We start from the raw sequence: 27,770 nt of genomic DNA, 5'->3' as shown, positions 1-27,770 counted from the left end.
TCTCTGCAGATACAGACACCACCACACAATTCTAGTAAGTGATGATTTAAAGGGATTGTTTGTTTAAGTCTATACATTGTTTTCTTAAAGAGTTTAAATTAATCTCTTGCTGGTTTTTCCAGCGTTACCAACCCTTTGCTTTAAGCAATAAACACTGTGTTTTTTTCCTGTCCTCTGAGTAGCAGTACTTTCTTTTGGCAGACTACATTAATGTGTTTGGTATTTTGATAAATGGTCAAACTCAAGACGAGACCAGGTTCGATTTATGTAAATGACTGGCTAATGCTCGCAGACTGAATTACTTTGTGACATTTTGTAAAAGCACCCCCGCCCAAGCAAACAGACATTTTTTAAGACGTCCTGCGTGCAAGTGAACACACACACACACACACACACACACACACACCACACACTGAAACTCATCTCCATCTTCATTTGTCCACCTCCACACTATCTGTCTCACTTCTCTTCTCGGGCTAAATTTAAGGAGTGCTTTGCTGGCATAACTGTTCCCATTGAGAAGCATTCAATTAAACCCCTCGGCCGAGAGATAAAATATGAACGTCCTTTAAGGATATTAAGAAAATTAAAAATGCTTCTCTTATGCTGCTTTTTTCCCCGTAGCAATGACACTTATTCTTTCTAAAAGCATGCTCCTCTAACCCTAAACACCCAGCCACTTGGTCCCTGTGACTCCTCCATCAAGCAGAGTGACAGAGTATTTTCCTGGAAGGCAGTGTGTAAGCTCTCTCCCCCTAATCAATTCACTAGCCTTAATTACATCAATAGGTTAATTGGCCGTGTGTGTGAGGCTTGGCGTTTTTGTTTTTTTTTTCAGTAGAGAAATGCTGCGTAATGCATCCTGTATCGAGGTTAAAGATATGCTTTGACAATGCTGTCGCGGCTCCCCTCTGGGTTCCCTCCCACTCAGACATGAGTCAAAAAAAGCAGAAGCGCTTATCTAAATGTTTTTAGCGTATTTGATGAGGGATCAGAGCGTAACATCAGAAATAAAAATGTTTTTGCTTGATTTATGTTGCTCACTTAATGTTTGCTCTTTGATCCTGTTGCTTGTTGGCTCGCTTTTGTGGTTTACCTGTTTTTTTGTATTTGCTTATGTATAATGCTTATTGAGGAGTTTTTTTTTTAAATATCAATGCACTATTTGCTTCTTTTGCGTCTCTCATTGGTGGCTCTGCTGCCCTGTTTTACTGTGCAAAAAATAGGGCTGCATTTTTTTTTAATTCAATTAATCTGGAGATTATTTTCTCAATTTAAACAGCTAATTAGTTTTGTCTATACAATTACAAGAAATGCCATTTTAATTTCACGGAGCCAAAGATGACATTCAAATTGCGTTTTTGTCGGAACAACAGTGTAAAACCCTACAATATTCCACTGCATTCTCATTATATAAAACAGAAAAGAGCATCAGATACTCACACTGGAAAAGAATTAGGCATTTTTACTATAAAAAATATCTGAAATAAATAATTGATAATCAAAGAAGTTTTCAGTTATTTTTCTGTCAATCAACTTGTCCTTTCAGCTTTGATCATAAATGTAGAACATATGGATTATTTATTTCCCTGATGAGGTGAACATCATCTGTCTAAAGCGAGCTTTGAAAGGTTGAAACTCACACTGTAAGCCTCTTAATGGGCAAATTAAAAAGTCTCCAGTCTGCAGAGATACAAGACACCCTACCATCTGTTTCAGAGTTTCAGGCCAGCGCTGCGAGACAACGCTGCCAGGAACAATATGACCGGCAAGCTTGCAATTTGTAGTAATATCCCAACCTCAGACCCTTCAAACTACAGGTGGAAGAAAAAATGGTTCTCCTAAGTATTGTGATTCTTTTTAAAAAACAATTCCTGATTCTAAATTTGGATTCTTGAATTGATTTTTTAAAAATATATTTTAATTAAATTTAGTCTCTTAGCTCGATGCTAACACATACTGGGAATTCCCATTTACATGCAAGCGGAAATTAGCATCATGATCACAGCAATATTATTTTACTTCACGCGCTTAATGTAAAATAACCTGTTCTCACACTTAAAGGCATGTATTTCCTCTGATGTGTGGAAATGAACTAACAGCTGCTGATTTCACACACGCTTTCAACACTTCACACTGAAGAGCGATGGAAACCTCACCGGGTCAAAACTCAACACTCCCAGTAGCTTTATTTATTTCTGCCTAACATCTTATTTTATTTATTATTTGCTTTTGGCACTACCTTGCTGAGCAGGGATGGCTAAATGGAGCAGTTTACATCAAAAAGTACTCATTTACTACTTTTATGTGCAGTATAGTAATGATGCTGCTGAAATAAAACTCTGATTCACAAAATAACACTGGGAGAAAAGTGACAAATGTGAAAGAAGAAAAGATAAGAAAAGCTTTAAGAACTTGCAAAATCTTGCATAAACCGTTTTAGTAGATTTCATCCTTTCAGGGCTTTTTTTTGGTCATCTCATAGTTTGTGCTCTAAACAGGTACAAACAGATACTAAAATTCATTTGCAGCACAGCTTCCTCCCTCTTTCAGCCTATTATAGTGTGATTTGGTTGTCTCCCACCTTTCCTTCCTCATCATCAGTCCTCTCTCTCTCTCTCTCTCTCTCTCTCTCTCTCTTTTGTGCTGTCCTGTCTCATCCTTTTCGAATTCTCCCCCTGTCTGTGTTCTCTTTTCGCTCCCCTTCCCATACCCATCCGTCTCTGTTCCTCCTCCTCGCATTTCTCATCTTTCTATTTCATCCTGTAATCCCTCTCCTCGCTCAGTTCCACACCTTCTCCCCGTCCCTTTCATCCCGCCCCGCAGTCCTCAGTGACACTCCTTCGTATTTTTTTTTTATTCTAGGAAGGTTTTGCTTGTTGTGAATCGTCAGTAGTTTGGATGTTGAGGGAAGGGAGTGTTGTTGCCTTTTCAATGTAGATTTTCAAACTGGTCTGTGATGTAAATCTATCAAAATGAAAACACGTTGCACGGTTCTTCTCCTGTAGGCTTAAACCATGTTTTATTCAGCTCACCAAACTTTTAAAGGTGGCGTCTGTGGTTGTTTTTGGCTTTCATACAAACAGCCAATCCGTCAGTCATGTAACTTATACAGAAAATCACCATAGTTATTAACACACTTAACACTTTTTACAGAATACCATACTGACTCTTAGTGGATAGAGACATCTGTACTCTGTGAGTGCATTTTCTCCCTCATAAAACATTTGTAAGTTGATCTTTTGAAAATTTTGAAACCTCATGGCCTGGTAGCTCAGTTGGTGGAGAGTTCACCCTTTGTACTGAGACTGTGAGTCCTCTGCAGTGGCCGTGGGCTCAACTCTCAACTACAGCCCTTTGTTGCATGTCATTCCTCCACTCTCTGACGCTCTTTTCTTCAAATATCCTGTCAATGAAAGGCATAAAAGCCTCACAAAAATACTTACATAAAAAAAAAGAAAATCTCAAAACTTGTATCATTTACATCCATGTTGACTAGTTGGCAATTTCTGGTTGGATGTCAGCAAACCAGGGCCAGCCAATCAGAATGAATCACAGTTTAATTCATCTACATACAATTTAATGGCAGCTATGCGCTGAATGTTTTCTATTTTCATGATGTTATCTCAAACTTTCTGGATCTCATTCTTCTAAAATTCTTCTTTTATGCTTTCACTAACATTAGGTCAGAAACCTAATTTATCTTTTGGGCCTCAGACCAAAGAAAACAGCAGGTCAAGTTTACTCAAAAGTAGCAGTTAGTTTGATTGGGGATGAGATGTTGCTGTTGTTAGATTTAGTTTATCAAAGATGCTAACCACTCTGCAGTCCAGATCAACTGCTAGGTGTCTATCTGAAAGTGGCTGTTGCTGTTATTGCAATGTCACAATGATTCGATCTATAAACGCAAAAATCTGTCCGTGACTCGGTGAGTGATGAAGTTCCACCATTGGTCAGTTGAGTGATGGGCTTTCCCAACACAGGCGATAAACAAAAACACGTCTGCACACAAATCTGCAGGCTGTCTTGCGTTTGTAGCAGCTGTTGAACGATGTTAGCGTTTCCCCTTGAGAGTTTTAGGAAGATGGTGAAAAAGGTAGTTTGAAGCCCTGTTCTATAACTCTCATGCATCCAGCTGTAAACATTTGCCTAAAGTTCCTCAGTCGCCATCGTCTTTCCTAAATGTCAGTATGTTTTGTTTATGTTATAACGTACAGAAAAATGACTTTGCAATCTTACATACTGTACCCCGCTCTCCTTTATGAACCAGTCACATTCTGAAATCTACAACATTATTTTCATTAATTAATACTAACTGCCTATAAAACAACATGTTACTGACTGCAGATCACCATGTATATTAAATTGTAATGTGCATGGAGTGATGGAATTACACAGGACTTTTCTTTGTTTGGATATCGACCATTAGCTGCCCTGCTATCGACACCGGCCATCAAAAAATCAATATCAGTCTACCACTAGTACTGCATCACTTACATGTCATTGTAGTAAACAAAATGGGGATCCATTTTCGTTAAAATCTTTTGAAAGAAAAAAGAATAAATGATAGAGTTGTTTTGTATATGATTAAATGTAGTCAACATGACTGACTGATGGACTTTATAGAAGGAACCCAGAAACAACCTCAGACTTCACTTCTTGCATCTTTTTATCTCGCTGTGACTGCCTTTTGTCTATTTATTTCCTCCATCATGGCTCCTTCTGATCCACTCACCCAGCGAGATCTTCTCCCCAGAGTCAGCCGGCAGCACAAAGATGAGCAGCGTCATCGAAGACAGCAGCACGCAGGGGATGAGCAGGTTCAGGGCGTAGTAGAGCGTCCGCCGACGTATCGTCACAACAAATGTCACATCTGGGTAAGGCTCCTTACAACAATCGTAGAAGGCCTCGTTTCTGGTGCCGGGAACTCCTGAAAGATAAGAACAGACAAAAATTGACTCAACTGCTCAGTGACTGAATGTTTTCGATGAGGATATGATGCAAAGGTTTCACCAACAGAGCTGCAACAATTAGTCGATTAAAGGAACAATATGTAACAACTGCTCGTACAGAAATGAGCACTGCAGTCCAAACAGTAAGTTGGAGCCACAGACTGAATATTAAATAGGTTGAAATCCTATTTAATATTAGATCCATGGTTGAAATTAGTTGTCCCCCCCACCCTCCTGAGACCTAAGGACCTGGCAGGCTGCAGGAGAACTACAGGAGTGAAGATGAGCACAACATTTCAATGACAAGTGATGACGAGTGCGATATTGTAAGTTGATCGGCTGTTTATAACTGTCAGTTGTCTGTCAATGTAAAGCTAAGCCTGTTATCCTGAAAACAGAAGGTCACTGCTCTGAAAAAACACACTCTGGAGTTTGAGTTCAGTGACTGTCTGTCTCACTGCCTGCCAGACTCCAACTGAATAAACATGAGTTGCATAATATTTAGATAATAAAAATGTCGAACATTTGCTGGTTCCAGCTTCTGAAATGTGAGGATTTGCTGCTTTTCTTTATGATAGTAAATTTGGGTTTTGGGCAACTTGACAACAATTTGAAGACGTCACTCCGGGCTCTGTGAAATTGCGGTGAGCATTTTTCACAGCATTTTTTCGTAGCCCAACTCACCAATAAGGTCCCACTCTCCATTGGGCATGTAGCCTGAGATGTCAGCGTCGCTCATCTGCAGGTCCAGGAGCCAGCCGTCGTACGTCCAAGACCCGAACTTCAGCTCACACCTCTGGATGTCAAAAGGGAACCAGCGGACGTCCACGTTGCATGTGCTCATGAAGATTCCTGCGAAAAAGACAAAGAGTTAAAGCTCTGTGATCAACTGAGCAAATGACAGCATCGACCCCTGCAGCTTCCTGTACAGAGGAAACAAGGGAAAGATGTATCAGAGGACCGCTTGTGTTGTGCAGAAAGCCTGTCCTGAATAGCAAGTTGCTTGTCAGAAGGAACCATTCATTCATTTCATATCCTGCCTGCTCAAAAGCCTGAGTTCTTAACTTAACCACCTTACATTTTTTTATAGAAACGGTGAGAAAAAAATGCTGCACACGGAAATAGGATTTTTATTAACAGTGTGCAAGTCTACAGAGAGTTTACTGTTTTGAAATTGAGTTTGGAGGCTGGAGACGTGAAAGCAAAGACTAGATTAGAAACAACCTCCCACCAAAGAAATGTGAATTAAAAAAAAACTGGCAGCAGTATTGTCACTCACAGGTTCTTTCCTGCGCTCTGCCTGCACACACAGCTGTTAGCTAAGCCTCGGCACTAGAAGGAAACATCAGCAGTGACACTGAAAAATGAGATTGTGCACACTGGACTAATCAGATTACCACTTTTATTATGCAAAATAAAGACACTCACATGCATACTGTACGCACAGGCACGTAATCGTAAAGACACACTCGCACCCACCCAAACACAGAATCACAGTGATCCTCAGTGGTCGCTGGCAAACTGCAGCCCTTAAAGTAATTACTGAAATAAACGAATCAAGCCTGTTGAGACATTCAGACGCACACAGAACCAAAATGCCAATGAAGCCTTACAGCCCTCAAAGACATTCATTATGAGGCTGTCCACATGCAAATCAGCCTTCAGAGTGGAATGAAAGCAGAGTTTATAGGAGAGTACAGAGGTTAGCAGGTTGAACGCTGGTTTCAAAGGAGAGCTTGATTTAAAAAATGACATGGAATTAATTTAAATTTCTTATTATTCACTAACCTGCTCTCTAAAATCAAGCTACTGACACCGAGGTCTTGTGAGTGGTCGGCTTTGCTTCACGGGGATGATTTGTTTATAATTACTCCCATTAAAGGACCAGTGTGCAGGATTAATGGTATCTTGGGGTGAGCCTGCAGATTGTACAGACCTTGACTCACACTCCCTTTCCAAGTGTGTAGAGGGCTGTGAAACTTCAATAGCAAGTGGGAGAAACAGGAACATCACTGGGGATGCATGAGTCACACAGTGTACTTTGTCAATTAATTAAACTCCTACAGCAACAATAAACAATTAATCAAAATTTTTTATCCAAATCACAATATGGCCTCTTGCAATTTTCATATCACAGATGCAATATTTGGTAAATGTGTGTCAAAATACTGCAGAAAAGTCCTGGCACACACATGATATTCTACATCTTTGTCTGGTAGAGATCGCCACAAGCCAAAAACCACGCCATCATCATTAGAGATGGGTATTGAGAACCAGTACTTAACTGCTACTGGTTCTTGACTGGTCAGATCAATAAGCCCCTGGACAAATACTGCTGCTATCAGTATTTATGTAGTGTTACATAAACAGCTGTCAGGGAAAAATGCTCCAAAATGTGGGCTTACTTCACTAAAGAGAATAATGATGTGAAAATGATTATTCTCTATTGTTGGAAATCCTCCTTCCTGCACGGTCTTGTGGGCCTCCTCGGCCTCCTTGGCCTCCTCCTATGACGCAGGCCACACCTGAACTAATAAGAGGCCTGAACCCTTTGTTTGCATGTTGGTCTGCCTTTCATCTCCAGTTGACTGTGCACTTGATGTATTATGTGAGTCAGGTAGTTTTGTTTCATGATAAATGAGTATTTTGAGTTGATTAGAGTACATTTGTTTACTGATCGTTTATGTTTTCATTTGCCTTTTAGCCCTTAAATCATCTGTGTCAGTCGACTATCCTGTGAGAACAATAAAATGCTGAACGGCTCCCATCACTGGTCTTCTTGTTGTAACTGGTGTGACAATACAGAAGCACTTTAAGTGACACAGATACAGCAACCAAAAAGTACATTTTCTACACCTATAATATTGCTAATCATATTGCAACTGCAAATCAGTTAAAATAATCTACATCATATATTCCTCTGACTGCTGAGGAAAACTGACAGAAAACCATGATTTGACTTGTAGTGCCTCTTCATGTCTCATGACAGCAGCACCATCACTGCACAGTAAACACACCGACTTATTACTTCCTGTGAAGTAAATAAATGTCAGTCCCTTCAGCAAGTTTAACAATCAGCTTTAGAAAAACATTTTGCGGCTTGTTGTTGGTTTAGCTAATGTGAGTTTCTCTGTAGCCCACCGTCCCAGAGTGCAACGTGAGGCAATCACAGCTCACAGGCGCTTTAAGAGCATGTTTTCAAACATTAAAGGGGCAGTTCACCCCAGAATCAAAAATACATATTTTTCCTCTGGCCTGCAGTGCTGTTTATCCATCTAGATCTTTTCGGTGTGAGTTGCAGAGGTTTGGAGCTATTGTCCATAGAGATGTCTGCCTTCTCTCCAGTATAATGGTACTAAAACACAAAAAAAATACACACCTGAAAAATTTAAAACCAGTGTCTCTCTCCAAAAATCATGACTGCTCACAACAAGGTCTGTGGATTATCCTGAGTAATCATCATTTCTGGAGAGAGACGCTGGTTTTAAAATTTTGAAATGTATATTTTTTTGTGCTTTGCACAACACAAGCTAAGCGCCATTTCTTCTCATTACATCAAAGACAAGGTACACATCTCTACTGCTGATATCTCTAAAACTCAACTTACACCAAAAAAATCTAGATGGATAAACAGCACTACAGGAAAGGGCTAAAATATGTATTTCTGATTTTCTGCCTGCAATTTGGCTGTGATCTTTGACTCCGAGCTTTGCTTTGACACAGAAATTACTAAGGTAAGGTAAAATTAATACAGAAATATCAACCACCATGTAGTATTAAGTCTCTTGATAGATTCTGGGCTACTGTAGAAACATAGCGATGCTACATGGAAGAGGACTCGCACCCTCTCTAGATATAAGCGACTCAGCCTAAGCTAATAAAAACACAACCATTCTTATTTTCAAATGATTATACACCCTAATTATACAGTATATTTATGAATATTACATCACACTTCTGTCATATTCTGCCAATAAATCCCCGTCAATTGTACACAGTGGACCTTTAAATTACACGGATTATGTAAACGCAGTCCTCTGATCTGTGCACCTTCATGCACAATGTATTTTTGCAACCCGCCTCTCACAGATAACCTTGAGGCAACACTCACAAACAAGACACCTGGATTTTTCTGCAGCTTGGAACAATCTCTCTGCCTCTTGAGCTATAGTCAGCTCCCAAAATAAAAACGCCATCACCATTCTGAAAATGACTTCCCACTAAGACATTACCAGGCCCCGAGACAAGATTCCCCCTCGCAAATGTCACCCAATCAAGATACAAGCTAAAAAAACCTGTTACACCTTATCTCTTGTTTCACCATAAAACCCAAACACAACACCTTTACCTCTGCAGCGACAAGAGGTATGCTTCAAATTATGGTGTGTGCAGCAGACACCTGGGATCCTCCGGCTTTGAATTATTTACTGTGTGTCAGGCTCCTGCTCTGTGCCTGCCACCCACAGACCTGTTGCCTTTTATTTAGTGACAATCACAGCCCAAAAAGACCTCCGAAATTGCAGCCAGGATTGTGTGAGGGAGTTGAGAGAGCTGGTTTGCTGCTCATTCTTTCCCTTCTTCTCCTTTTTTTTCCTCATTTACTCCACCTCCTGCTCTCTTTCTCATCATGTCTGGTGGTAAAACCTCTCCTCCTCCTCCTCCTCCTCCTCCTCAGCATTATCTTTTTATTCTTTTCTCCTAATAGGCTCGGATCCAAATCGCACCATTGAGGAGCTGCATTTATATTCAGCAACAACCTATTAATAAACATGGCCACTGAACAGAATTGATAGCTTTTACTTTGACTTTTACTTCAGAGGGCCATTTCAACTCCACCCCCCACCTCCTTAACACCAGGGATTCGGTCTCAGCCTGCTGTAATGTGGTGTATAAAGACATGACTGAGAAAATACAAAGTAAAGACCTGTGGAGGCTCGGGGGAGCCGTTACTTTCACAGGCTTACGCGGGTCTTGCATTTGGGTTTAGACAGGAAACAGAGGAAGCTGGCGTCTCCTATTTATAGGTGGGAACGCGTAACCAGCGAGTAACCAGGGATGCTGTTTTATACTAATAAAATATTAATGTCAAGTGTACAAACAGGGTGAGGCATGCAGAGATTGCAGAATGAGATGCTGCCGTTGCACCGCAGGGAGATGAAGGGGGTAATAGTCGAGAACAGTGAGAGCGTGAATGAGACTCACCTGGAGGCAGGTACTCGGCGTAGCCACTGGAGTTCACCAGAACATTGGTCTTAAAGGTGGAGTCAAAGTCGTCATCTGCACTGAGGAAGGACAGAGGGGCAGTGGTGGAGGAAGTATTCAGATCCTTTACTTAGGTAAAAATACACTGAAAAAATACTCTGTAACGATAAAAATCCTGCTGGAAAGTGTTATTTAAGTAAAAATAAGTATAATCTAGAAAATGCAACACTTAATCTGAATCATTTGTTTTAACTACAGTTGTAGTTGGTTGACAGGTTGAATCATTTTTTTAAAGGACAACAGAAAATGATAATTTTCGTTATGGATTTTCTGCTAATGAAGTGAGAAACATCATCACTACATCAGTTACCCAGAGTCCAAAGTGACACCTTTACAATGTTTGCTTTGTCCAACAAACAGTACAAATCTAAAAATTACTACAAATACATTAAAGTCATTAAAACGAAAAGCAACAAATCTCATACTTAATACACTCTTGATATATTTTTTGCGCCAAAATCTTAATTTATAAAATAACTAGTAACTAAAGCTGTCAGATAACTGTGGTGAAGTAAAAGAAAGTACAGAAAGTACAGCATTTTGTTTTAAAATGTAGAGGAGCAGAAGTTTAAAGTGGTGTGAAAACAAAAATAAATCTGTAAATAAGTACAGTACTTGATTAAATGTACTTAGTTACACTCCACCATTGCAGACAGGGAATCAAGTCTTTGTGTTTAAATATTGTGTGTGTGTGTATGTATGAGGTGTGTGTGCGTGTTTTACCTGTTGTAGAGCAGAACGTCTGGTGTCCACACCTGATCCGTGGTGAAGCGCAGGTTTTTCACTCCAGGATGTTCACTCTGGTTCCACTGGAGATAGTGGTCGAACCAGCTCTTTAACACACACACACACACACACACACACACACACACACACACACACACACACACACACACACACACACACACACACACACACACACAGACAAATACAGTCTGTATCCCCGTGAACCAGAGGCAAGCTGCTTTATCTCCAATCCCCTCTGCTGGTCAGAATTCATATAATACACTTGAAGCAAAATCTGACTTTTGTTATCCAGGCTGGAGGAGCTGTGGAAGCTCGCAGGCTGAGAGCTGAACCTGCTGCTCCTAATATCCCTGCCTCCACGTTTCCCTTCAGGAGAGTGACCTCACTCTTCAAATACTCAGGGATTACGGCTCCTCACTCCTCTCGCTGTTTATACAGACTACATTTTTCTCCTTTACAGAGTCGGTTTGTAGGATTTAGTGGCAGATTGCGAACCCCTCATCTCATTCTCCCCTTCTCCCATACAGTGGCTGTGAAACTCGCAAAAGGTACATGTAGAGACAGTGTTCAGTTTGTCTGCTCTGGGCTTCTGTAGAAACATGGCAGCGCAACACATGTGTCTTCTGCAGAGGTTTCACCCAGATGAGAGGTTCTACAGAGAAGCCCTCTATGGTGTTACTGTCTCACCCACAACTTTCTATGGGGGTTCTATCCAGACCCTTTCCACCCTCTACAGGTGCTAACAACCGAGGAGGTTCTACTGAGAACCTTTTTATATTATGGTTCAAAAAATTTTGATGAAAGGATTTAAACAATCCTTCACAAACCCTTTCTTCAAAAAAGGCTTTTTTAAAATCAGCCCTTCAGGAAGAACCCCTTTGGAACCCTTATTTCTAAGAGTGCAACAAAAACGTGGTGATTATTTTCAGGTGTTAATACACTAATGAAACATACTTATGAATATTATATTCCATTTCTGCCAATAAATATTTGTAAATCTTACACACTGGATCATTAATTGACAAATTTAAATTAGATATAGAGCCACTATCAATGGCTGGTCGTATTAAACCTGCTTAAAATGAATATCTTTTCCAGAACTTTTCCATATTCATTCCAAAAAAAGCAGTTTATCTCCCTTGACAGGATTTTTTTCTAACGTTATCTGTCGTGGCAGGCAGCCTGAGATACCTAAGGCCTTCTTACAAGCACCCAAAGCATTTCAAGGGATGGCTATGCCCAACTTTCTCTGTTATTGCTGGGGTGTAACATCCAGAGGGTTGTCATGTTTGTCCAACATCAGCCAACAAGTTATGTTTATGCAACAACTGTGGAACAGCAAAGTAACTGACAAAAATATTTTTTCTATTAAGTTAATGAAGGAATGTTGTTAAACGCACAACATGTAACTTCTGCCGTTCAGGGTCTCTCTCACATTGAAACAATAACAAAAGACACAGTTTGATGACATTGTGAAGTAGCGTGGAATCATGGGAGTTCTTGTCTTATTTGTTAAACGACCACTGTAGCTGATGAAAATCTATCTGACATGACTCAGGTTCATCAAGGACAAGATAATGGAATTTATTCACGTTATTTTTAAAAATATATAGTGTTTTTAGACATTTTAATACAGAAATGTTACATAAAGCTTTGATTAATGTCCCTGGCAAGTCACAAAAATGTTGATAGTGAACTTAGTAAAATGGTCACTGACAACGTATTTGATTGGTTTCCCACCAAAACAGGCAATCTTGCAAGACACTATCCAGTCATAGTGAGCACAGAATTATTCAAAAGTCGGCAGTAAGACATGATTTTATTAATATTTAATCAAAATGATGATCTTTCCCCAACCCTAATGAAGCACTTTTCTTGCAGGAGTTTGGACAGAAACCCTGGTCTGTCCGGGTCAAACTGATCACTACGATTGTTTTTCTTTATTTTTCAGGCAGCATGAATATAAAGTTTCACTCTTTTTCCCCTCACCAAGGTTTCGCTCAAAGGGGGGCATTACGTTACGGTGCTTTACTCGATGATCTATTAATTGGTCTTTAAGAATTTGATCGATCAAGTGAAATGTAACCAATCTAACATCAAATTAAGATCTGAAATGAAACAGAGATTATTTTCATGAGCGTGCTCCACATGTTATTTAATATTCAAATATGTGTGTTTAATATGTTGGCCATGTAAAGCTATCAGAGAATAATACGCTGCAGTAGAAATAAAGTAACTTTTTAAAAAATAACAATTAATCAATCGTGTTACCAATGATTGATTGAGGAAAGTTCTTACAAACTGCAGCCCTGCCTCGTGCCCATTTGTTTTCTGTCTCCATCACTAGCAGACTATTTCTCCTCGTTCGAGTCGACTACACACGGCAGCCTAAGGAACGCCAAGTTTCACCGCTGCATCTCAGTGGCTCGTTTTTGGCAGTTTGTCAGAAAGTTCGAGGCGGTGACGGTTTTCATTGAGAAAAAAAAAAAACTTTCTTTTTCCCGTCATTATTTCAAATGTGCACACGGCCGCAGCCTCGGGTGGCAGCCAGAAGCGGATGGGTTACAGCGAGCATCATGGGAATAAAGATTTTTAACAAAATAGAATTACTGTAGATTTAGAACTGTTTTCCATATGTAGGAAAAAGACCCAAAACCCAAGTGGTTTATCACTGTAACTGTTAAGTTTCCACTGTAGTGAGGGCTTTGTCATGACGCACCCACTGACTGAAAAAGACAGTAACTAAGGCTGAACAATTACTCTAAATATTACTGACAACAAATCATATTATCACAAGGTAATATGCTTGTCTGGTACAGTGAAACTTACATCATCATCACTTTCTTTTTTTTTTTTCAGTAAAAAAAATACCATTCGCACTAAAATCATGACTCATATCACAATCACACTAAGATTTTTTCCCCCATATTGTTCAGCCTCGACAGTAACAGAATGTCCTTTACATTTTAAATTGATCTGCACAGTCTTCTCACACTCCCTCCCTGCCAAGACAGCTCATTTCAGCACACACCTGAAGACAGAGTCATCATATTCCCATCCACTCCACAGTCACTCCCCTGCTACCACTGGTAACAGGCACATCAATGCAAATTGATTGAAAAAAAACAATGCACTGATAGTCAGGCTTCAAGAGGAACAAATTACATGAGCCAGGATTAAAAAATGTTGAATCCATTTTTAAAGGGTTAACTACCATGTGCAGTGCACAAACACGTCTCGATTAAATTCATAGCTAATCTTAGTTGTCATTTATTATCATGGAAAACATGCAGAAATTTACCGCTACTGATCCGATGAGCACTTATGCACAACAAAAGGGAGGAGCAGCTGGACAAACAGTAAATAAACCTACATCGAACATAAAATATTATATCAGGTTCATCAGTTTTACCATGTCTGATATTCAGCAAATCCAGCAGTAATGGAAAGTAGCTCACACAATCAGAGTATGGTCTTAATTTAGTTTAATTTGGTCTCCAAAAAGCCTCTTTAATGTCATCTATTATGTCAAACCACCTCTTTACCCCAGCCAAGTTACTGCAGATCTGTCTTTTCATGCACGGCGCGGGAATGGAATTGGAGTTATTAAAGATTTATCCCTCGATAAGGTATTCACATCATTCAATCAACTGGCAGAAAATTTTAACCTTCTCCGTTCTCATTTCTCCCGTTATTTACGGGGGATTAAGCACGGGCGGGTTCATCTTTTCTCTGAGACGCCTCCACAGAGACGTCAACAGATACTCTTTCAGCCACAGATGCTAGTTTTCAAGGCACCATCACAAGGATCTGTACATAATATTCCAGCCTATATGAATCCTCTTAGCTAAGATCTCAGCACAGCTTTCTCTCTCTCTGTCTGTGTGATGCAGTTTTACAACAAAGGGATTCACAGAGTGTGGGTCATCACCTTAATTTACATGTTAAAGACCATGGGAACGAATTCAAATAAAAATCACCTCAGCCCATAATAGCAGCACATTCATTATCACTCCGAGCATTCACAGTCTCTCAGGGGTCCTTACCATCCGGAGCCAGATGTTAGTGGTGAGCACCTGGTTCTTCTCGTCCTGCAAAACATTTCAAATAGGTTTTAGCACGTCGCTTTTTTTGTAGAAATCATCTGTTCTGTGCAGCACGAGTAGGAGTAGGGCTGTCACGATGCCAGAGTTTTAAACAATACTAACAATACTAGTATAAAAAACAGTGGGAGATACATCTCACAGCAAAAAGACAAAAAAAAAGAACATAAAACACAAAATAGCATTAACATTAACTTGACAAACATAATTTGAAGAAATTTTCAAAAAATATGTTTTAAGTTAAAGTTTAGGGTGTCTTAAAGCTTGCCTTGAAGCGACAATGTCCCCTTTAGTTATCGTTTAAAATTTGAATAAAACTGATTTCAGTAATGATGGAAAACACTCAGTTGCCTCACCGGTTTGAAATTTATGCGATTTGAAATTGAAAGGGATCAAAAATGAATTCTTTTAATAAGGTTGTTAGCCCGGATGTTACCCTCAGGCAACATTGTACCATTGTGTACTTGAACCAACTGATGTGTTAAAGAGTGCAGTGAAGCATATTTCAGCAAAATTTTACATCAATAATCTATCAAACCAAACTATTATAACCCTCCTCAAAATAAAACAGTGAGTCACACTTCAGTGTTTCATCAGTTGTGCTATATTTAAATGCTTGTTTCCTGGTGTGCGTCTGTGTTTGTATAGTTATCGGTGCATTTTACACCTCCACATCTTATACTGGTTGAACAGTATATAAACATGATACACAAGACCAAAAACGTCACGGTGGGAATCCATGAAAGAGAAAAAGACATTTTCAGACCAGTTTTGTGGAGGGAGATGATGGAGTTCAACCATGTGAGGCAGGCTGCATGAAAGAGGATTCAACACCGCCTTAATGTCCTGCCTCTTTTTTTTTTTAAAGTACTGCACCATAGCTGTTTGTATTGTGTGAGTGTAAACATGGGTAAAGGAACACGGTACCACACAGTGCTGGTACAGAGAAAAAAAACTTCCTGAACGCTGTCTGGTTTTGCTGCAAGCCAAATTTCAGGCAATAAAATAAAAAAAATGAACTGTACTGAGCTCTTAAATGAGCACTTACATCATTTTTTATAGCTTTGATACAATAATTAACTGCTACTGTAGCGTTTTTAACAATAATTATTGAAAAATACAGAAGTATTAATCCTTTTGACGACTATAATCTTGAGGCAAAGAGTGGGATGTTATTTTGCAGCATTTTAAAAGATGAAAGATTTTCTTATTTTTACCTCCAAATCCACAAATAAATCCTCAAATTTTTTTTAAAAGCTCTCTGTTACCACCATTATTATCATTATTCACAGAATGCCTAACTTGGTGCCAAATGATGATTTTAATTTTCTTTTTTTTTTTTTGGTCTAATTTCCATATTAATGAACAAAACAAAACCAGAGGCTGAAAATGCTTTTTGCTCTCCAGGAAAACAAACAGCTTAATCACACAGATAACAAACATCATCATATATTCTAATATTAGATTGAATTTTAAACATATTTTGTTTGCATAATTCATCTGACAGCCAACTGGCGAATACGAGGCTGAGAACGTCACCTACCACATCCATGATCTGTATCAAACTGAGGGAGAAGACGACGGTGAGAGGGTGGGAATCGTTGCCCACGGGCCGCTCCATCCGGTTGTAGTCCTTCAGGAGGTTCTTCAGCAGGTTCCTCTGGTGAGGACCCTGCAAGGACACTGGAGAGACAGAAAAATACAAGACTTTAAATCTGACAGAATCTTAGAAAAACAGTCCACATGATAATAAAACCTCTAAATGCTACCTATAGAGCCCTTAATGACAGGTTATGTCTGTGTTTCCTGTGCGAGGTGAATAAAAATGACAACAATCTTCAGTGAAAATCTCACTTGGCAATCAAATGAGACTTGGGAGGTGGGAGTACAGTCAGCTGAAAATAAAAAATAAAAAAAACATACTGCTTATCAAATCAGAAGATTTAGCCCTCAGGAATTAAACGTCCTTATCTATAAATATATCCAGACTAAGAGATAGAGGAAAGCGAGAGGAACAGGAGATTGAATGATGAAACTGGCCGAAAGAAAAACTGATCTTTTATCACACTTAGTCACATTTATCTTGACTTTTTTTTTTACGGTTTGAGCTGTGCAAATGAAATATGGAGGAGTGGTCCGGCTGCTCGGTAAGAGTGAAATATTTGACATCAATAATTAAAAAAATACAGATTTAAAAGGACAAGCAGGAGGCAGATTCAAATGGAGCATGTGGAACATTTAGTAAACAAATAGTAATCTAATTAGAGAAAGCGGGAAACCTCATCAAGGCATAATTGGCACTAATGAATGTATAATTAGGTTAGTTTGAAATGAGTAATACACATTAAATGTTGAATAGAGATGTTTATGGACTTTTGAGTCATATTGAAGGGACTCAGAGTGAGTGTAAGCAGACCAATTTAAAATGTAAAGAACATTCTGTTACTGTTAGGGCTGAACAATATGCACAAAAATCATATTCAGATTATTTTGACAGACAGTGGGATTGTTATTAGGGATGACTCAACACACTTTTTCACATCCAAAACCAACACAGATATTGCAACCTTGAGTATCTGCTGATACCAACACCGATCTGATCAATCTGATACCATGTTTTCCTTCTTTTAAAGGCATAATGTGCAGCATTTTCTTAAAAAACAAACAAACAAATAAAAAAAGAACAATATAAAAACAATCTAAAACAACAATATTTGATGTCCCATGAATGAGACAACAATAAACAATCTTTCTGGTGCATGTATGTACAGCTCACATAAATTCCACTGATTTTACCTTTAAAAAACTTGTTAATAATTTACCTAGCCATCCAAAAAACATTACGCTCAAACTATGAAAATATTAAACTGCCATAAATCAACAAATACACAGCCCACAACAGAACTTACGCAACGGCGCTGCTTCTTTTTATTTAAGCTTTTTCCCAAAGAGAACTGTAAGCAGTATTTTGATCGGTCAGCACCATCCAAACACTGAAAATAAAATCAAAATGAAGCGTATAATTGCATGAATTCCACCCAGCTTTGTTCTTCCTTGTGTTTAAATACTCCTAAATAAATACAATACATGTATTAAATACATGTTGGCAGCGTTCACTCATGTTGTAGCTGCTGTTCTGACAGATGCTGCACATCTGTGTTACTGTGACACAACTGTCTTTAAAGGACGTCACTCAAAGTTTAGTTTAGCATTTACGTGATAGTTCAGGCCAGTGAACTGTGTAACCCTGTGTATAACAAAGTACATTTACTTGAGTACTGTACTTAAGTAAGTTATTTGAGTATCTGTACTTGAGTATTTGGGTTTCTTTTTTGAAATTTGTGACTTTTACTTTTGACTCCACTACATTTCTATGAAGGTTGTCATTACTTGTTACTCTTAGACTAAGCAGAGCTCTGAGGTCAGCTGTTCCTGTTTTTTTCTTTTCTAAAATGAAACTGGTCACAAGCTGTGTTCCTCACTGAAGGAAACCAATCACAGTACCCGCTCTCAACTGGGACTGATGTAAAAGCAGAAAGACGTCATCCAGCTGCGCTCTGTAACAAGAACAAACAAGCTCTCCCTCTTTCATTCAAACAAAACTCAGTAATGGTGACAGCAGGAGAAAGACAAAATTAAATCTCAAGATGCTATTGTAATTAAAAAAAAACTACGAGAAATAATTCCAGGTAGGTTTTTAATGTTGGATTGTTTTTATCGGGGTGAAAAATAAAGCATGATTAATGTATATACTGTCCCTGAAGACAGAAAGAAATCTCAGTAACAGGCTTGGAGAGTTGGAGAACTTCAATCTAATTTTATGTTGTGATTTTAATACAGTTACATCAGAAAATGATAACAGCTGTCCTTTTTGTTTTTGATTGTATTTCTATGCTGAAGTTTTTACAGGTGTTTCTATAGGCTTTGTGGTTCTACATGCAAGTCAGTGCATCATTAGGTGTTTTCAGAGTTACGAGGTTCTGTAAATGCATCGCGAAAATAATACAGCAATGTACTGTTATTAGAAAATGTACTTTGTAATTTGTACTTTTGAATATGTAACAAGTACTCTAGTACTTTAACTTGAGTAAAAATTTGACTGAGCAGCTTTCACTTGTAGTTGAGTCATATTTGACCAGGAGTATCTGTACTTTGACTCGAGTACTGGGGTTCAGTACTTTGTCCACCACTGCTGGTTCAGGTGATGTAATGTAAAAAGTGTTACCCAGTCTGAAACACAGCCCTCATCTCCCATCACACTCACTGGAGGCAGTAGATTGTTAAGTTTGCTATTTTATGTTACAAAATGCAAATGTTAGTTTTTGTTGGTCTGTTGGGAACGTTGTAGCCTGTTAAATTGTCGTTTTTGTGCTTTTTTACAGTTGTAACCAGCAGCAGCTGTTACGTTTCCTGAGGCCAGATTTATTTTGCATATTTTTGACTGCCTGTCCCTTATGTTGAATGTCTTTAAGGGGCTGATATTGCTGAGAGCTGCTTCATGACTTGCTTTCTGTGCTGTTTGCCACAAGATGTTGTTTCATTTTATTCTCCACAACCATCAGGTGACCCCCAGAAATCTCTTCCTCGGAGTCCCGACCCCCAGGTAGAGAACTACAGGTTTAGGGTAACGGATCGAATTGGATTATTAGTTTTTCCCCACAGTATCCGATCTAGTGGTTTTGGAATTCAGAATCAGACCAATATCAAGCTACTTAATATTGAATCTGTGTCTAATTGTGATAAGAGTCATGATTTTAGTGGGAATAGTTATTTTTGCATTTCATTTTCACTGAATAAAATATAAATATGATACTGATGCGAGTGTTTCTGTGAGTCTGCACCAAACAAGCATGTTCCCTTCATTTATAAAGATATATTGTAAGAAGTTTTATCTTAATTAAAGGAAACATTCACCCAAAAATAAAACAATACACATTTTTCCTCTGGTCTGTCGTGGTATTTATCCATCTCTACTGTTTTGTTGTGAGTTGCAGACTTTTGGAGATATCGACCAAGGAGATGTCTGCCTTCCCTCCGGTATAAGCACCGAAAAAAAAAAAAAAAAAGTTGGAACAGCAATAGCAAAAATTGCTAACTCACGCCAAAAAATCTAGATGGATAAATAGCACTAAAGGTCAGAGAATTTTGATTTTGGTGTGAACTTTCCCGTTAAAAAATTGCAGCTCCAGCAATTTGGATATTGCACTTGACTGTAGAGCTGTAAGATTAACCAGTTATGTAATGATTATTAAATCAATTGGCAACAATGTTGATAATTGATCGATAATTCATAATCTGATTGAGTAACTATGAAAAAAGCTGTGATTTCAGCTTCTCAAATGTGAATATTTTCTGGTTTCTTTACTTGTTTGTGACAGTAAACTGAATATCTTTGGGCTGTGGGCAAAAAAAGACATTTGGGCGACAATGATCAACATTTTTCACCATTTTCTGACATCTTAGTGAGGAAAAAAACTAACTGATTAATCAAGAATAAGCAACAGATTAATCGGCAATGAAAATAATAATTTGTTGCGATCCATATTGTGATTTTTTTGTGAATATTTTGATTAATTGCTCAGTCTTAGTTACAGCAGCTTATGTCTTTTCCCAGCAGTGGCTCCATCGTATCACAGCTGAGCTTCATCCCAACTTATTTCATATTTCAGCTGAGATCCCGGGGATTCTAAATATACCACTTAAACCAAGCTGAAGTACAGCGAATTAATTATAAAATGGTTCTCAAAAACATCTGAGATTTCTCCCATTGGTGCAATGGAGAAGCAATTAAATAATGGGGTCTTGGATTTGAAAATATCACTCAGTCTGGAGTTATATAACCTCAGAAAAGTGCTGGAGAAGCAGTATGGAGAAACTGTTTTGTTTGTGACTTTGAGGTTTGTTCCATTTGTGGTATGTTGAAGTGATGGAAAAGCCTTTAAATCTTGTGTTTTTAAAATTCAGTCTGCAGCGATACAGTCTGAAACTTTTCCCCTTATCTGTCCTCTTGACTTTTATTTGCTGGACTTGTCTTTTCTAAAGCCTCTCGCTTTCAAATATACAAACAGAAAAGCATCTCACTGCTGGTACTTCTACTGCCTGTAGGGATAAGTTCACTCCTCTCAGCCCTGTCATCCACTGTCAGCCTTTATATTCTGCTGCTCGGAGCCCCATCAGCTCAGCTGCGGCAGCGACGCGTCCGCAACAGGGCGGCGAGATGGAAGAGCCGATCTATACGTGCACTTCAATTGATCTGTGACCTGTTTTCTGTGGGGGGGCGAAGATCCCCTGACACGCACGCAGATTCAGACAGAAAGTGGTTTGTGGAATGAGGAGAGAAAAGCGATGAGATGTCTCAGATTGTTCACTGCACAGAGCAGATGTCAATCTACCTTTTAAAGCGTCGCATGTGGAGGCATTCAACCCCTCAGGTCAACTCAGCATCCAGAACATTAAGTGAAAAATCCCAGAGATGTAAACAAGCGAGCAAACAGGTGAGCCAGATTCTCACTTTTCTTCTCCTGGACTCTTTTTTTCTTTCTACTTTTAATTCTTATTCCTTCACAGATCAGGCATCAACACCATCAATTCCCGAATTCCTATAAAATCACACACTTTCAGACTAAAGTGCGGCTGCTGCAATCTGATTCCTGGAAACAGAATGAAAGACAGTGATGGAGAGAGGCAGGCAAGCTCACCGTGGATCAAAGCAGAAAATCCAGAGAGGAGGAGAGCCACCGAGTGCCACATCCTGGTGGTGAGGAGCAGGAGAAAAGAGGAGGCAGAAGAGGAGAAGCTCCGGGTGTTGAAGGAGGAGAAGGAGGAGGAGGAGAAGGAGGAGGATGGGGAGGGAGGAGAGGGAGGACAGACTCAGGAAGCTGCTGGAAATCCCCCGGTCTGCATCCAGTCGGCATCAGATGGGAAGGAGTGTGAGCGTGTGCTGGAAGAGAGAAGGGAGCTGAGAGAGAGGAAGAGGATGAAGGAGAGAGGAGGAGGAGGAGGAGGAGGAGGAGGAGGAGAAGGTGGCTGTGAGCGCTCCCTCTCTCTCTTTCTGTCTCTGGGAGGTGGGACTAAAATGGAGAGCACAGGAGAGAAAAATGTCAGTGATGGGGGGGTGAAAGGTTTGACGATAGAGAGCAGGAGGTGTAAGAAGAGGTTTAACTGGTCTACTCTATTGCCTCGAGTTGACCTTATTAAAGGCAACAGAAACAGATGATGCACATGATCTTAAATTATCTTAACACTCACGGGGAATTGATTTAAAGAAGTGTGATAAAGAAAAGGAATCCATACAGAAAAAAGTGGAAAGGTCGGCTTCCCAAACAGGTCAGTTGCTCAATTTGTGCACAGAAACAGACACTAAAAGGCAAAATATACTCAAAAACCTGAGTACCTATAAATCCAATCCTTTTTTTCTTCATTTCTTTTGCCTTTTGGCACATTATTGAAAAGATACTGAAAAAAAAACCCAAACAAACTCTGCATTTAACATCTCTGTTCCTTTGTAAAAGATGAATTTTCCTGTTTCCTATACCCAGATATGCTATGTACCAACCATATTTTGAATATTAAGATGTTGCTTGGGGACTTGGGGGCATATATTCACATCTTAAGTTAGCTAAAGCTAGCAAAAGGCTTGCCAACTAGCTAGCTAATCTTAGTTAGTGCTTTGCTAAAATTAGCTAGCATTTGCTAACGTTAGCTACCAGAACGTGATCCTATATGTTGCTTTTACAGGAAAAAGAGAAAGATGCATGAGGTACCAAACTTTCTCAACTGTTGTCAACTGAGGACCCCCTACAACTCACTCAAGGACCCTTCTCGGTCATTATTGTGAATTAAACCCTGACAGGGTGGTGCAGAACTCGGAACAGCCTGAAGGTGTTTATTTCACAATAATGACCTGCTAACAGTACATTATCCTTCTTATTACAGGGCTAGTAAGAAATCAATAATTTTGCACAAAATATTAATTCAAAAATGATTTTTTTTGCTCTTCAGGAGTCTATGGTCAGAGCTGCGTCCATAGCAACAGTCTGTTATTCATAGCAACTATCTGCTAATCATAAATAACAGACTACTGTAACTGACCAGTCAGTATTGAATACTTAACAAAGCCGTCTAATAAGTAAGGGATAATGTACAATGAGCAGGTCATTATTGCCAAATAAACCCTGACAGGGTGATGCAGGACCACGACATGAAGTGAAAGATTTTTGAGTGACCCTGAAAGGATTTATTTTGCAGGGAAGTGTTATATAGCAACAGTCTGTTCTTCATAGCTACAGTTTGTTCTTCAGAATTAACAAACCTTGGAATGCCATAATTAACCAATCAGAATAAAAACAATAGAATAAAGTATTTAGAGGAATTAATAATGTGTATTATCTAATATCACAGTAGATATCTTCACAGTCAGGTACATTATTGGGACATTTTTTTAATTGCAATATTGTAATATTTGATATATTTTTCACAGCTCTAAGAATTACTATTTAAAACCTTCACATCCCATCTTTCATTCCATTTTCAAATCTCTCACTGTGGCTGGTGTTAACATATGTAGCACGACATGTGTCAAGAACATATGGCAGCTGACATCACGCCACAACAATTGTGGTCATGCACTGGTAGACTGGAACTGTGTGTGTCCGCAAGTGCGTGTGTTCTACCCCCACTCGGTGGGGGGTGAGCTTTGAATCATGGGGGCAGATGGACTCCAGTTTAATTGAGAAAGTGCTGGGCTCTGCAGGAGGGCAACGGGAATGTGCATAGTTAAACTCTACTTCTCATTTGTCCTCACGAAATGCTGATGCAAGGGCAGAGGCAGCGAGAAACCTAAGACTGAGAGAGAGAGAGGGGGTGAGGAGGGGAGGAGGAGAGGTGAGGAGGAAGAAAGAGTTGGACTGTATAATAGATTACCCTATTACTTCTACTGCCCTTCGGAATTACCCCTCTCCCAGGCAGCCTGTCACACATCCAGAGCGCTCTCCCGAGCCACAGATTCATGCTCGGCTGCACACAGAGGATGGAGAGTGGCCCTCAGAGGCGAAAAGAAGGATGGCTAAGTCACCGGTTAAACCAGACAAAACTGCACCAGGCGTGGAGCGAGGACACACAGCGTGCTTTGGCAATGTATCATCAGAGGAGGAGAAGCATCCTGTTGCTGCTGCATCCCTGCAATACTGCTGCTTAAATGGGTGCAAAATTGACTACGAGTTCATCTCATGAGGGAAGAAAAGGGGAAAAAAAAAAGCTCCTTGCCCTGTTATGCACCAAGCACCAGCGTGACACAGTGCCAAAAACAAAATTCATTACACTTCATAAAAATACAGACCGGAGGCACTGAGGCGTGGGTGACATCTGGTGGTTTGTTTTCCAACTGCATGCTGGCTGGAGCTCAGCAACACTGGCGGGAGTATTTCTGGGAGGAGGAGTGAGGTGATGGTGTTAATTAACGAGGAAGAAACTGAGCTAAACGAAACGAGAAGATGATGAGAGCCAGTGCTATAAAGAGGAGGCTAATTAGGAGACAATACAGGCGGATGAGTGAGAACACTGAGCAGGGTGTGTGGAATGAAGCCACAGGAATAATGATGATGGTTGGAGGAGGAGAATGAGGATTATGAACACGGCGTGGATAATAATAACATGGTGCTAGCAGTGCCACAGATCCCTCCCTCTGCATTATAATTTTGTTGATCCTGATTGTGATTGTAATTGCACAGCAGCAGCAGCAGCAGCAGCAGTGGTGCCATCGCTCTGACCTGGCATGACTACAGCTCATCGCTCTCTGTGCTAAATGCTGAATGCCGCCCCTGACAATGCAGCCATCAGCCATCGGGGCTGCTGCGCTGTGTGTTTTTAATTACTCCGCTGATTGGATTAGGCCCTCTCCTACGCTGACACGTCACCTCCACTTAATAGGGTGTTATCGACAAAAGCAGCACATACATCCACTCGCCTGTGACGTCTGATTTGTCAGAGTGGCCTTTTTTGTCTTGAATGGAGTTGAGTAGATGAAGTTCTCCTCTAATAGACAATTACGTCCTGACCCAGCGAGCCCTGGAGGAGTTGGACAAAAGTAGACTGTTATTATCCAATAAAATTTTATGGTGTGAAATCTTAAAAGACTGCCCCACAAATTTACTGGCGTACTTAAATACCATTGTGGGACAATGGACAATGAGACAGAACCGGATGTGTAGTCATTTTTATTCCACACATTTTTTATTGGATTGTTTAGTCTCATACCCAGGATTTCAAATTAGCAGCACTTTGAGTTGGCGAATTAAAGATAGTTGATTGTCGAGTCTCATTCCCAGGTCTTCAAATACTGACATTTTGGGAACGAGACTCAACAATCAGCAATCTTACCGACCAGCGATTGTCTAAAGTCTCTCATCAAGAGTGAGATTTTCTAAAGCCTGAGAACAGAGCCAAGACGAGGAGCAGAAGTCCAGTTTTCTCTCAGACCACTTGCATTAGATTATGCTTTTACTTACTATACTGTACTTTTTCTGCCAATGACACCAAAAATAAACAGCATAGCCCTGATTTAAGTTACCTACAATGCACCTCAACCACCAACTGTTCAGTCAGAGATTCAGCTGTGTTACACCAGTTGCAGCTAATGTAACTTTAAGTCACTAGCTCCTGAGCTAAACTTAGCATCAAGACTAGAAACTGTCATTGTTCAGAGGTAACATCTGCCTTCCTGCACCTTTAAGCCCATTTTGTCTATATCTTGTTTGATTAATCTGTACCAAAAACAAAAGTATAAAAATGACAGATTGTGGTGTGTATAAATTATAGCTTCATATTTTACAAATAGATCCAGTTTGTGCCTCTCAAGTATTATCATTATATGTGCATCTGTTTTTCTAAAACAAACAAATAAAAAAACATAATGTGTGATCTTTGAAAAATCCAAAAAGTAATTTAACAAAAGTTAAAACCGTTCTGACAATTTAGAAAATTTTCAACCTCAAGTTAGCACTCTCTTTTCTAATCCAAGCAAAGATGTTAGCTGAAAATGACAAATGGCTTTGCTTAAATTATACATACAGATATACAAATTTCATAAGTTATATTTGTTTATTATTTCTATATTTATATGACATTATATTATTTTGTATTTTCTTTTGTATCTTCTAGCTAATTTTCTCAACCAACACTTCATTAAGGCAAATAAACATATTTCCCAAAATGTAAAACTTTCCCTTTATCCTTAATCATGACCTTTGAACTGTAAAACACAAAATTTCTTATTGCTGTTTGTATCCTAACGTGACCTCTTCATCTTTTGACCAATGCATCCCTACAGATCAAACTGAAGCAATTAATATCATGACCAGAAGATGAGCAGGCGCTCGCTAAAGACTCAGGGCATGAAGCCGATTTGCCATTTACCAGCCACAGCAATTAGTGGACTCAAAATATCCCAGTTTAATTTCACTTTCTTAGCAGCCAAAGGATGATTTGCAATGGAAGAGACTAATTGAAGACATGCTGGCTACCGGCCATAGAGGCAAGACGAATTGACAAACTTAGCCACCGGCTACAGCGGTCAGGATTTATGAGCTCTTGGCCAAAGGCTTGAATTAATTTGAAGCCTTGCAGATGTGCATATATCCTTTCAGCATCTTGTTATTAAAAGGGCAACATAATTTAAGAACATTTGTAGTCTCTCTATCACCACAGCAGAGGTTTGCAACAAACTATTAACGCTCTCTGCAAGGACGTAAGACACCATCTACATAGCATCCACACGGATTTTCTGTCGACCGTCATGCACTGAGGCACAGATCTGATTGGAGCACCCTGTCTGCAGAATATCAAAACAAAAACCCAGACAGCAGCATCTGTCCAAGTCTCAGAGAAGAATAATTACATCTACTTTACATCTGGAGGGAGGTCTGAGGAAGTAAAAATCTGCTCAGACCACCACAAAGTTTTTTGCTCTTCCGTCTGTGCACAGTCACGACCCTCCTTCCTCTATCTCTCTTTAAATACAGATTAATGCCTTTCTCTCTCCTGCTGCGTTCTGGATGCGCTGCACCCATCGCTTTGATCTTTCCATTAAAGAACGAAACCCTCTCCATGCTCTACCATGCTTGTAATTTGTTTGTTGAAGCTACTACAAGCAGTTTTTAACTGGTTATGAAACAGTCTCAGTTTATTACTGATGCTTCTATATGAGCTGCATAAGTTGATGAGCCTAGTTATTCTTAATGCCTGCAATTGGGTCCTTGAAATTAAACTAAACATGGCTGTGTTTACATTTTTCCAAGGAAAGTTACAGTGAGTCACATGTTTGTCAGTTAAAAAGAAGCAGGAGGAGAATTTAATTTGATAATTTTATTTTTGCTGTTATATTTGTGGTTATTATGGTGGAAACACTGCTGCTTTTGTCCACAGGAGCCTCAAAATCAACAAAATGGTGCCATATTTTGTGTTTGTTTATGATTTGTCCCAGTGGAAGCACGTATAGAACAACAAGGGTCCAAGGATGGAGCCTTGGGAAACACCACAAGTCAGAGGGGCTGGAGGATTGAATTAATCTGAAGCCTTGCAGATATGCATTTATCCTTTCAGCATCTTGTTATTAAAAGGACACATCTCTATCACTGCAGCAGAGTGAGTATTGCAGCAAACTATTCGGACCTCTGCAAGGATGTCAGATACCGTCTGTACAGAGGTACCA

The 27,770-nt window shown here is 39.5% G+C and overlaps 1 protein-coding gene across 1 annotated transcript in view; it reads right to left on the bottom strand.

Annotated features, from left to right (window-relative positions):
* The window catches only part of chrna11 (cholinergic receptor, nicotinic, alpha 11), a 33,062-nt gene extending 10,991 nt beyond the window's left edge, over positions 1-22,071 (bottom strand). The window contains exons 1-7 of the mRNA XM_084739345.1: positions 21,763-22,071; positions 16,608-16,747; positions 15,008-15,052; positions 10,938-11,047; positions 10,155-10,234; positions 5,637-5,804; positions 4,736-4,930 (exon numbers count right to left, since the gene is read on the bottom strand). Of these exons, the coding sequence (XP_084595471.1) occupies positions 4,736-4,930; positions 5,637-5,804; positions 10,155-10,234; positions 10,938-11,047; positions 15,008-15,052; positions 16,608-16,747; positions 21,763-21,814 (790 nt within the window). The 5' untranslated portion in view covers positions 21,815-22,071. The remainder of the gene's footprint in view (positions 1-4,735; positions 4,931-5,636; positions 5,805-10,154; positions 10,235-10,937; positions 11,048-15,007; positions 15,053-16,607; positions 16,748-21,762) is intronic.
* Positions 22,072-27,770: the final 5,699 nt, after the last annotated feature.

The sequence above is a fragment of the Lutjanus erythropterus genome, chromosome 16, assembly GCF_056507025.1.
Source record: "Lutjanus erythropterus isolate fLutEry1 chromosome 16, fLutEry1.hap2, whole genome shotgun sequence".
NCBI lineage: Eukaryota > Metazoa > Chordata > Actinopteri > Lutjaniformes > Lutjanidae > Lutjanus > Lutjanus erythropterus.
This window is presented reverse-complemented; position numbering and strand designations above follow the sequence as displayed.